This window comes from Mustelus asterias, chromosome 15 (genome assembly GCF_964213995.1).
Source record: "Mustelus asterias chromosome 15, sMusAst1.hap1.1, whole genome shotgun sequence".
Classification (NCBI taxonomy): Eukaryota; Metazoa; Chordata; class Chondrichthyes; order Carcharhiniformes; family Triakidae; genus Mustelus; species Mustelus asterias.
In genome coordinates, this window is record NC_135815.1 from 84687608 (window position 1) to 84700381 (window position 12774).

A 12774-nucleotide genomic window follows, 5' to 3' on the forward strand; every position below is an offset into this window, starting at 1 on the left:
ACTTGGAATACTGTGTACAATTCTGGTCACCCTATTATAGAAAGGATATTATTAAACTAGAAAGAGTGCAGAAAAGATTTACTAGGATGTTACCGGGACTTGATGGATTGAGTTATAAGGAGAGGCTGGATAGACTGGGACTTTTTTCTCTGGAGCGTAGGAGGCTGAGGGGTGATCTTATAGAGGTCTATAAAATAATGAGGGGCACAGATCAGCTCGATAGTCAATATCTTTTCCCAAAGGTAGTGGAGTCTAAAACTAGAGGGCATAGGTTTAAGGTGAGAGGAGAGATATACAAAAATGTCCAGAGGGGCAATTTTTTCACACAGAGGATTGTGAGTATCTGGAACAAGCTGCCAGAGGTAGTAGTAGAGGCAGGTACAATTTTGTCTTTTCAAAAGCATTTAGATAGTTACATGGGTACGCTGGGTATAGAGGGATATGGGCCAAATGCGGGCAATTTGGATTACCTTAGGAGCTTTAAAAAAGAAAGGGCGGCATGGACAAGTTGGGCCGAAGGGCCTGTTTCCATGCTGTAAACCTCTATGACTCTATCTATGACTCATAGTGGAGGGGGCATGGATTTAGGGTGGCATGGTGGCACAGTAGTTAGCACTGCTGCCTCACAGCGCCAGGGACCTAGGTTCAATTCTGGCTTAGGGTGACTGGCTATGTGGAGTTTGCACATTCTCCCAGTGTCTGCGTGGGTTTCCTCCGGGTGCTCTGGTTTCTTCCCACGGTCCAAAGATGTGCAGGTTAGGTGGATTGGCTATGCTAAATTGACTCTTGTGTCAGGAGGGTTAGCAGGGTAAATATATGGGGTTACGGGAATTGGACCTGGGTGGGATTGCGGTTGGTGCAGACTCAATGGGCTGAATGGCCTACTTCTACCCTGTAGGGATTTTATGATTCTATGAAGATAAGGGACAGGACAGGTGAGGAGGAGGGGATTTGAGGAAAAGGGTCTTTCACCCAGAGGGTGATGGGGATCTGGAACTTACTGCCTGAAAGGGTGGTAGAGGCGGGAACCCTCACATTTAAGAAGCATTTAGATGAGCACTTGAAATGCCGTAGAGTACAAGGCTATGGACCAAGTGCTAGAAAATGGGATTAGAATAGAAAGGTGCTTGATGGCTGGCACAGACACGTTGGGCCAAAGAGCCTGTTTCTTTGCTGTAAAACTCTATGGGGGGAAGGGGGCAATCTTACTGTTGTGCCCTGCTGGTAAATGGACAGGGCAAGCCGGTAAGATTGTGAGAGAGTCAAGAAATGACGTTCATGCCCAATTTCTCACCTCTCGCGATCTTACCAGCACCGAATATCCAGTACGATCGGCCACCTGGCCATTTCCAGCATGAGGCTGAATAATTTATTTAAATATACTTAAATCTGATTTTACATTGAATGAATGAGCCCGGGTCATTATTGTCCGGGCTCACTTGCCTGTATGACCTCATCAGGAAAGGTTCCCTCTGACAGCAATCACAGCTGGTTCCCAATGGGACCAGTCATGATGGCCTTGCCGGTTGAACACTGTCAGCCTGGCACCCTGGAAGTGCCCACTGGCCACTCTGGCACTGCCGACCAGGCATCCTGGCACTGCCCATCGGGCTCGGGACAGTGCCAAATGGTCAGGGCCACGGGGAAGGGCTTACTGGGGGAGCAGTGTCAGACTGGGGGCGGCCAGTCAGTGGTGGAGATGGAGGGGAAACCTGCTGCCACACTGCATCAGGGATCTGTGGGGGGAGGGAGGGGGACGATCAGGACTGACAATAGGGGTGAGGTATTGAATCGCCGATCATGGCGGGTGAGGGGGAAGGCTGCCCATCACGGGGGGGGTCAGGCTGCCGATCGCGAGGGGCTCGTGGGTCAATCGGTTCAGGCAGTAGGGGGTCACGATAGACTGCAGGCCCCTGCTGGGGGGGGTGGTACTTTCTTTGAGGCTGGCTGAGAGCAGTAGAGTCTGAGTGACAGGCCTCTGCTGCTAGAGATCTGCATATGCGCAATGGCGCCCTCTGCTGTTATCAGCCAGCATTCGGGTGACTTAAGCCCCGCCCTCTCCCCGACAAGTGAGAAACCATTTCTGGTGGGTTTTTTTACTCTAAGTGGATAAGATTTGAACTCAGCCTAAAATGGATCTGAAGCTCTCCCATTTTCACGCCTGCCCTGGACTTAGAATTATTTTGTTAAGATCACCCCCTATGGCTTTGTGACTACGTTAAATGGCTCAGTAAATAGTGTAGATGGAAGCATAAAGTTGCAAAGAGACATTGATAGATTAAGTGAGTGGATATAACTATGGTAGGTATCATTCACTTTAGGACCCATGAAAGATCAGTCAAAGTATTTGTTACATAGTGAGAAGCTAGGATCTCTGGGGGAACAGAGAAATTTAGCAGTCTGAGTACAGAAAAAAAAGACTGAAATATATAATAAATACATAAATGAGTTAAAAGGCTAGTGGAATATAACTCTTTAACACAAGAGCTTTGGAGTATGAAGGAGTATTATGTTCAAGTCATATAAAGTTCTGCCAATTTTTAATACAGCTTTCAGTCCTGGGCACTTCATCTCAGACGGAATAAATTGTCCTTCGAGGGAATGCAGCAGAATTTCATCAAATGATACCTGAGCTAAAGGAGTTATTTTGTAAGGAGAGGTTGCTTAGACAAGGCTTGTGTTCGCCTGCATATAGGAGGCTAATTGGAGTGACATGGGTGACATCTGAAAGACTATTTAAGAATTTTAAGGTATATAGAAATGATTTCTTGAGTGGAGAAGTTCAGAACAGGGAGGCATTATCTTAAAATCCGAACCTGGTCATTCAGTCGTGATCTCACAAAGCACCTCTTCACAGAAAGGGTAATAAAAAACCTGAAATTCTCTCCATTAAAGAGTTGTTGGGGCTGGGTTCATCGAAGTTATTAGGCTGAGATTGATGTTAGACAAGGGTATCAGTATAGAATAGATGAATAGAATCCTACAATGCAGAATGAGGCCATTCGGCCCATCATGTCAGCACTGACCACAATCCCACACAGGCCCTATTTCCCTAACCCCACATATTTACCCTGCTAATCCCCCTGACACTAAGGGGCAATTTAGATGGCCAGTCAGCTAACCTGCACATCTTTGGAGTGTGGGAGGAAACCGGAGCACCCGGAGGAAGCCCACGTAGACACGGGGAGAACATGCAGACTCCACACAGTGACCCGAGACTGGAATTGAACCCGGGTCCCTGGTGCTGCGAGACAGCAGTGTTAACCACTGTGCCACTGTAGTTACAGAACCAAGGCGAGTGGATGGCATTAAGATACAGATGAACCATGGTTTAACTCTGGGAACACAGTAAGAGTTTTAACAACATAAGGTTAAAGTCCAACAGGTTTATTTGGTAGCAAATACCATTAACTTTCACTTAGATGGAGTGGAAACGTGCACATTTCCACTCCATCTGACGAAGGAGCAGCGCTTCGAAAGCTAATGGTATTTGCTACCAAATAAACCTGTTGGACTTTAACCTGGTGTCGTTAAAACTCTTACTGTGTTCACCCCAGTCCAATGCCGGCATCTCCACATCTTAATTCTGGGAAAGCAGGGGGAGACACTGGCTTAGTGATGATGTCAGTGGGCTGACAATCTTCAGGCCCCAGCTAGTGCTCTATGGTGTTGGTTCAAATCCCACCACGGCAGCTGGTGGGATTAAATTTTTAAATGGGGATATGATTGGGTGTATAAGATTATGAGGGGTGGACAGGGTGAGTAGAGCTGTTCCCTTGGTTGAGGGGTCAATCACAAGGGGGCGTAGTTTTAGCTTAAGGGGCAGGAGGTACAGAATTAATTTGAGAAAAAAACCTTTTTCACTCAGAGGGTGGGGGGAATCAGGAATGCACTGTCTGGGAAGGTAGTCGAAGCCTTACAACCTTTAACAAAATATTTGGATGAACACTTGAAACATCATAATATTCAAGGATATGGAAAAAGTACAGCAAAATGGGATTTGCGCGCCTTTTGTGGTTAATATTGTCGGGGCAGACTTGATGGGCCGAAGGGTCTTTTCTGAACTGCATGATTCGATGGGCGAGATTTTCCGGCCGTGCTCACCCCAAGATCGGAAAATCCCATCCGAGGTCAACAAACCTTTTCATGGTTCACGTCCCGCCCGCTACAATTCCCGTGCGGGGCGGGACGGGAAGATTCTGGCCTATGACTCTATAACTGAAAGGGGAAGCAAGTTCAAGGGGATGAATGGCCATCGACTCTTCCAATGTTCCTATAAAGGCACTCTTGTGGGTTCAGGCTTACTGATTCAGTGGCTGATTTTGACAGATCATTGGATTGTGCATGAAAGACTGACAGAGAGGTTAGTTTGTGTGTGTGTGCGTGTTGTGTGTGTGCATTTAGCAAATTATTATTTCCCCTGTTGCTCGAATAGAAATATAAACTGAATTACATCAGCAGGATTTTGCATTACTCAGGAGGATTGCATTTTCCCCATGTCAGATTTTTAAAAAATGTATAGCTGAGATGAAAGGGCTACATGACTAATGGAGGCGTGTCGAATCTCAATTCTTCCTCCTCTGAGCCATGTCTTTGAATCAAAACAATCAGTAATATAAGGATACCGTGCGCATTAAAATTCATCAGTGAACTGAGTGTGGACATCTAAATGTTGCTTCAAGTGTGCACAAATCAACAGCATGAATCAGCCCACATACAGGACGCCAACTGGCATTTCGGAATATAAACCTTGCAGTGCCTGTTGCTGATCTTACCGAGCCAATACTTCACATGTTTGCATCCGATTAGTTCCTATTTATATTTTAGCAGTGACATTTGCCAGCTCAAAGCAATAAATGGGTGAAGGACTGCGAATAGATTTTTGAGCCATCTCTAAACTCCTGACCCTAGGGTTCTGCTTCCTCCCTATCTTGTGTGAATTATAGAAGGGAGTCCCAACTTCCCATATCTTCAGGAGCATCTCTGCTTGCTTGAGATTTAAATGAAGCAAACTCTTGTCTGATAATTGATTCCAATCAATGTATTTTTCTTGGACTTCCGTACCTCATTGTTCCAGTCTGCAGAGCACTAGGTTTGAAATGTCAAATTCATTTCTTTCACTGAAGATAAACAAGCTTTTGAGTAATAGTGCTTCACATTCAGCCCTGCAGCTGCCTTCATTCCGCCTAACCCACCAAATGGACAAAAAAAGGGCAGGATTTTCTAGCACTTTCCATGGTGGCACAATGGTTAGCACTGATGCCTCACAGCGCCAGGAACCCGGGTTCGATGCCCGGTTCGGGTCACTCCCTGTGCAGAGTCTGCACGTTCTCCCCGTGTCCAGGTGGGTTTCCTCCAGATGCTCCAGTTTCCTCCCACAGTCTGAAAGACGTGCTGGTTATGTCATTGGCCACGCTAAATTCCCCCTCAGTTTACCCGAACAGGCGCCGGAGTGTGGCGACTAGGGGATTTTCATAGTAACTTCATTGCAGTGTTAAGGTAAGCCTACTTGTGACAAATAAATAAACTTTTAAAATACTTTATACTGGCAGGATCTTCCAATACTGTCAAAGGCCACCCCACTGCAGTGGACTTTCCGGTGGTGGGGCGGGTGAACCATGCCAATGCCCGTAGATTTTGGCAGGACTGGAAGATACCACCGGCAGCTAACGGCTTGCTGCATCCGCCGTGGGAAATACCAGCACGGCGGGGTAGGGGGGCGTAGTTCAACTGGATAGGGTTCTGAAACCATCGCTATCACAGACGTATTAAACTAGTGCCCAAAGCAATGCTACACAAAATCATGACGTGTTTGCAGCTTTCATTTCTCGATACATGATAAATCAGCATCTGGCCATTAAAAATGTGTTAAACACTACATGGAGATAGTTTGCACACTTGAAATGGTGGAATTTTGACCCAATTACTCAATAAGTAAAGACACAATATGTGTATTTATATCGCTTCATTCACAAACACAGGTGCCTCCCCCCCATCCAAAGTGCGTGCCAATAAAATACTTCCAGAGTGTGGTCGCTGTTGTAATGTAGGAAACATGGCAAATTGTCCACAACAAAGTCCCACACACAGAAATGGAAAAAACAGGCAGATTTTTCTTCATTTTAAGTGTATTTATTGTCACAGGTAGGCTAACATTAAAACTGCAATGAAGTTACTGTGATAAGCCCCTAGTCGCCGCACTCTGGCACCTGTTCGGGTACACTGAGGGAGAATGCACCTAACCAGCAAGTCTTTTGGACTGTGGGAGGAAACCAGAGGACTGTGGGAGGAAACCAGAGCACCCGGAGGAAACCCTCGCATACACGGGGAGGACGCACAGACAGTGACCCAAGCCGGCAATCGAACCCGGGTCCCTGACGCTGTGAGTCAGCAGTGCTAATCACTGTGCCAGCATGAATGTGGGTATTGCTGGCTCGGCCATCATTTATTGCCCATCCCTAATTGCCCTTGAGAAGGACAAGGTGAGCTGCCTTCTTGAACTGCTGCAACATATGTGGTGTTCTAGGCCAACTGTAGATACAGCCACAGTTCTGTTGGGGAGGGAGCTCCAGGATGTTCACCCAGTGACAGTGAAGGAATGGCGATATATTTCCAAGTCAGGATAGTGAGTGACTTGGAGGGAAACCTCCAGGTGGTGGTGTTCCCACATATCTAATGCACTTGTCCTTCTGGATGGCAGTGGTCATAGGTTTGGAAGGTGCTGCTTAAGGAACCTTGTGAGATCCTGGAGTGCATCTTGTCAATGGTACACAGGCTGTCACTGTTCATTGGCAGTGGAGAGATTGAATGTTTGTGGAGGGGATAGCAATCAAGCAGGTTGCTTTGTCCTGGATGATGTTGAACTTCTAGAATGTTGTTGGAGCACTTCTCATCCAGGCAAATGGACAGCGTTTCATTACACTCCTACATTGTACCTTGCAGATGGTGAATAGGCTTTGGGAAGTCAGGAGATGAGTTTCTCACCACAGTATTCTTAGTCTTTGACCTGCTCTGGTAGCCACAGTATTTATATGGCTAGTCCAGTTCAGTTTCTAGTCAATGGTAACCCGCAAGATGTTGATAGTGGGGGATTCAGCGATGGCAATGCCGTTAATTATCAAGGTGGTGATGATCATTGTTTGGCATTTGTGTGGCATGAATGTTACTTGCCACTTGTCAACCTAAACCTGGATATCGTTCAGGTCTTGTTGCATCTTGACATGAACTATTCCAGTATCTGGGGAGTTACAAATGGTACTGAACATTGTGCAGTCATCAGTGAACATGCCCACTTCTGACCTTATGATGATAGGAAGGCCATTGATGAAGCAGCTGAAGATGGTTGGGCCGAAGACGCCACTTTGAGGGACTCCTGCAGTGATGTCCTGGAGGTGAGATGATTGACCTCCAACCACCGCAACCATCTTCCTTTGTGCCAGTCATAACTCCAACCAATGGCGGGTTTTCCTTCTGATTCCCATTGACTCTAGTTTTGCCAGGGCTCCTTGATGCCAAATTCGGTCAAATGCTGCCTTGATATCAAGGGCAATCACCCCCACCTCATCCCTGATATGATATTCTGTTCCTTAACGATGTTGATTGAAGGAAAAATGTTGGCCAATACACCGGGAAACCTCTCCCGTTCTTCAAAATAATACTCAATCATCTTGCAAAGGAAGATAGGGCCTCAGGTTAATATATCACCCAGAAAAAAATGGCGCTCCTGAAAATGCAGCACTCCTTCAGTGCTCCAGGCTGGAGTGTCAGGTGAAATTATGTGCTTATTTTTTGGAGTGGGACTTAAAACTGCAATCTTCTGGCTGTAAAGTGTGAGTGCTACCACTGAACTACAGTTGTCACTGTCCATAATGCTGTTGCGATGGTCATTGTCCAGGCACACTCGTAATCAAAGGTATCTCCCCTCTGTTCCAGGAAACTATGGGGAGAGTGGCATGGACGCTTTCAAGGAGTTAGCCGCACAGGAGGGACTATGCATTGCTCATTCAGGTAAAATCTACAGCAATGCTGGGGAGAAGGTCTTCGACAGACTGCTGAGAAAGTTGAGGGAGAGGCTGCCGAAAGCGAGAGTTGTCGTCTGTTTCTGTGAGGGGATGACGGTGCGAGGTCTGCTGATGGCGATGAGGAGACTGGGGGTCCTGGGAGAGTTTCTGCTGATTGGCAGGTAAGCAGATTGGGTGTTTTCTGTGTGTTTCTGGGACCAATGTGTCAATATATCGCCCTGGTGTTACTGTGTGAAGAAACCACTAAGTATCCCTTAGTATCACAATGTGGTTATATGCTTCTATCTGTCTGCTTAGTATTATGTAATGATATCCCCTTATCATACAACAGGAGAGATTTCAAAAATCAATTCCTTCACCACTATATGTCCCGTGAGGGAAGCTCAAGATTTAAGGATGAGGTATTTGTGTCCGACATTGTTTTCCATTCATTTTGCTTTTTTACAACAATACCTGCACGCTACAAGCAATGTCATTTCCCTTTTTTGTGCACAGATCCTTTACTTTTGTACTCCGTGACCCATTTAAGATTCCCGCCAGACCCATGCACATATACATCTTGAAACGACTGCGCAGGGCAGTCTGATTGCTATGTGGTCATACCCCATGTGCAGTTTAGAGGCAACATTGCTCACTAGCACACTCTATGGCTGTCACCGCTTTGCGACACTCATGGGATGTGCCATTTGAGTGCAATTTCTTTCCTTCTTCCCTTCATAGAACAGTACAGCACAGAACAGGCCCTTCGGCCCACGATGTTGTGCCGAGCTTTATCTGAAACCAAGATCAAGCTATCCCACTCCCTATCATCCTGGTGTGCTCCATGTGCCTATCCAATAACCGCTTAAATGTTCCTAAAGTGTCTGACTCCACTATCACTGCAGGCAGTCCATTCCACACCCCAACCACTCTCTGCGTAAAGAACCTACCTCTGATATCCTTCCTATATCTCCCACCATGAACCCTATAGTTATGCCCCCTTGTAATAGCTCCATCCACCCGAGGAAATAGTCTTTGAACATTCACTCTATCTATCCCCTTCATCATTTTATAAACCTCTATTAAGTCTCCCCTCAGCCTCCTCCGCTCCAGAGAGAACAGCCCTAGCTCCCTCAACCTTTCCTCATAAGACCTATCCTCCAAACCAGGCAGCATCCTGGTAAATCTCCTCTGCACTCTTTCCAGCGCTTCCACACCCTTCTTATAGTGAGGTGACCAGAACTGCACACAATATTCCAAATGTGGTCTCACCAAGGTCCTGTACAGTTGCAGCATAACCCCACGGCTCTTAAACTCCAACCCCCTGTTAATAAAAGCTAACACACTATAGGCCTTCTTCACACCTCTATCCACTTGAGTGGCAACCTTTAGAGATCTGTGGATATGGACCCCAAGATCTCTCTGTTCCTCCACAGTCTTCAGAACCCTACCTTTGACCCTGTAATCCACATTTAAATTAGTCCTACCAAAATGAATCACCTCACATTTATCAGGGTTCCTTCCATAGGAAGGAAGGAATATGTGAACAAGAGTAGGCCATTCAGCCCCTCGAGCTCGCTCTGCCATTAAATAAGATCATGCCTGATCTCTGGCCTAACTCCATGTACCTTGATTCCCCTGCTCAAAAAGAATGTATCTATCTCACCAGGTCCACCAGTTCCCTGTCTTCAGTCCCGTTGTGTGAAGCTCTGTCTCAGACGTATCAGTATGTAAATGTCACTCTCATTAAGTGGAGAGGTGGGAATGAGTATAGAGAATAAAACTACAGTAAAGTTGGGTCTGAAAATGGACCCGGGTATTCCAGCCATCTACTCAACACCAGGAGGTGCGGGGCTGAAAACTGGACCTATGGACTCATAAAAATCTTCCATAAGGAAGCTAAAAAAACAGAAAACTCACAAGGATTCTTTTCTCCTTGGAGAGACGTAGGATTAGAGGAGACCTAATAGAGGTATATAAGATGTTGAGAGGCATAGATCGGGTAGACTGTCAGAGGCTTTTTCCCAGGGTGGAAATGGCTGCTACGAGAGGACACAGGTTTCAGGTGCTGGGGGGTAGGTACAGGGGAGATGTTAGGGGGAAGTTTTTCACTCAGAGGGTGGTGGGCGAGTGGAATCGGCTGCCATCAGTGGTGGTGGAGGCAAACTCAATAGGGTCTTTTAAGAGACTCCTGGATGAGTACGTGGGACTTAATAGGATGGAGGGTTATAGGTAGGCCTAAAAGGTAGGGATATGTTCGGCACAACTTGTGGGGCCGAAGGGCCTGTTTTGTGCTGTAGTTTTCTATGTTTCTATGATTCGGTACTTAATTATCTTTTATTTTAACAACACACAGAACTGGATGACAGTTTGGAACAGTTATAACAGAACTCAGTAATATTTCAGCAGGACAAAGAACTATGCACTTAGTGTTGCTAGTAATGTCCCTTTAAATTCATCGAACATAGAACATAGAACTTTGGCCCACGATGTTGTGCGAGCATGACTCCAAATTAAATTAATTCCTTCTGCCTGCCCTTGGTCCATATTCCTCTATTCCTTGCATTTTCATGTGCTTATCTAAAAGCCCCTTAAATGCCCCTATTGTATCTGCTTCCACCACCATCCCTGGCAGCAGGTTCCAGACACCTACCACTCTCTCTGTAAAAAACTTGGCCCTCATAACTCATTTGAACTTTCCCCCTCTCACCTTAAGTGCATGTCCCCTAGTATTCAACAATTCAGAATCTGAATTCTTCCCAGTATTCCATGTTGATCATCCACAAGTCCAGGAGGAAGCTCAGTCAGATACATGTCAAATCTGTTTTCATATCCGGCATTCAATGGTCATTTGATTTGAATTTCTTTGACCTTTTTAATGTGGTTTTGCTTCCTGTGGATGTTTTGCCCCTCCAATCAGCAGTGTGCATGAATTATTCTCATTGGATTATCACTGGCTTCTGCCTAATAGTTTTGAACCAGTTTAGAAGTCCCTGAGTTGGTTCTTACAGATCAGATTTTCTGAAACCACACTTGGGAATATGCTTTGCGAAATCATGGCTGAGTTTCACCTCCAAGCTTTCCTCCTGAGGGGCTCCTGGCAGGTGAGACCCTCAGTGCATTTATTGGCCAAAACTCTCTGGCCGTTCCCACCAGAGGAAACTCCTGGTCTCACAGATGGCAAAAACCCCACCACAGGTTTACCAGCTGCAGAAGGTGCAAACTGGAAAACACGTTGACAGCGGCGGGATCAGAAAATCCCATTGCCAGCCAATGGCAGGCCACATCCACTACCACAAAGCACACCATGGTGGGGGTGGAAAATCCCGCCCATTGGGCCGGATTCTCCAACTCGGCTCGGTGGATTCTCCAGTCCCGCTGCTGCGAATGGCGATTTGGTTGAACGTCAAATTCTCCATTCTCGCTGGCAGTGGGGACCGGGCATCCGACATCAGAGAATCTCAGCCGTTGTGTTTCATGCCTTGGAGTTACGCAGAGATGAGACCAGTTTGCTTGTAGGAGCTTACAGTTCCTTAAAATATCTGCTCTTCCACACTTCCAGCTGCTGGTTTGCAGTTTAGTTTCTCTTTCTTTGCGACCACACTCAGGCTTGACAAACATCACGAGGAACAGAGAACAGTTAACAGATGCAAACAATCAAACACCGAACAATTGTACACTACAGCATTCAGTGTTGTAAGTTGATCATAGGTTAGGATTGTTTTCACTGGAGTTCAGACGAATGAGGGGGAATCTCATAGAGACTTATAAAATTCTAACAGGACGAGACAGGGTAGATGCAGGGAGGACGTTCCCAATGGTGGAGAGAGTCCAGAACCAGGGGTCACTGACTGAGGATTCAGGGTAGACCATTTAGGACGGAGATGAGGAGACATTTCTTCACCCGAAGAGTGGTGAGCCTGTGGAATTCACTACCACAGGAAGTAGTTAATGCCAAAACATTGAATGTATTTAAGAGGCGACGAGATATAGCAGTTGGGGTGAATAGGATCAAAGTTTATGGGGAGAAAGCAGGATTAGGCTATTGAATTGGATGATCAGCCATGATCGTAATGAATGATGGAGCAGGCTCGAAGGGCTGAATTGCCTCCTCCTGCTCCTATCTTCTATGTTTCTATTAGGCAATGCCCACTGAGGACTGAGGGGATTTTAGTCACTGAGGTGAATGATTAGTTTTCAGCTGCTTTTTGGTTTCCACAGCTATGCTTTCTTAAAAATAAAGCTAAGGGACATTTTTTCTGACTGAAGGTTTGTGATTTATTTGGTATAAACAATTGCTTATACCATCTTAAGCACCACGAATGTTTCACTCCACTATTAGTGCCAATGCTTTGCCATGAATCAAGGGCAGAATTTTACCATCCCCCACACCGGCAGCTATGTAGGCTGAAGAGTCTATAAAGTGCCCACGATGGTCTTCCTGCTGCCTTGCCACCTGACTCCGGCCTGGCTGAAATGCGACAGGGGGCTGGCCAGGCCTAAGCTGCCTCGCCCACCCTCACCCTAGCTGGGACCCTTAAATGACCACTTACAGGCTGCTTCACACCCGGCTGCGGTATTTCAGCTCTTGTAGTTCCGGCAGTGGCCACTGCTCCCGGTGGCACTGCTGGGCTGACATTGCTGCTGGCTAATCCAGATTGGCTGGCAAGACTCTGAGGCAGGGCCTGCTCCCAAGTGATTGAGGAGCATTTAAGGGGAGGTGAAGGCCGAGTGGTATTATGATTAGACTATTAATCCAGAAACTCAGCTCAAG

The 12774-nt window shown here is 46.4% G+C and overlaps 1 protein-coding gene across 1 annotated transcript in view; it reads left to right on the top strand.

The window, feature by feature from the left end:
- Window positions 1–12774, top strand: part of LOC144504747 (metabotropic glutamate receptor 1-like) — a 224637-nt gene that overhangs the window by 36598 nt on the left and 175265 nt on the right. Inside the window, 1 exon segment of the mRNA XM_078230489.1 lies at window positions 7933–8182. Coding sequence (XP_078086615.1) covers window positions 7933–8182 — 250 coding nt within the window.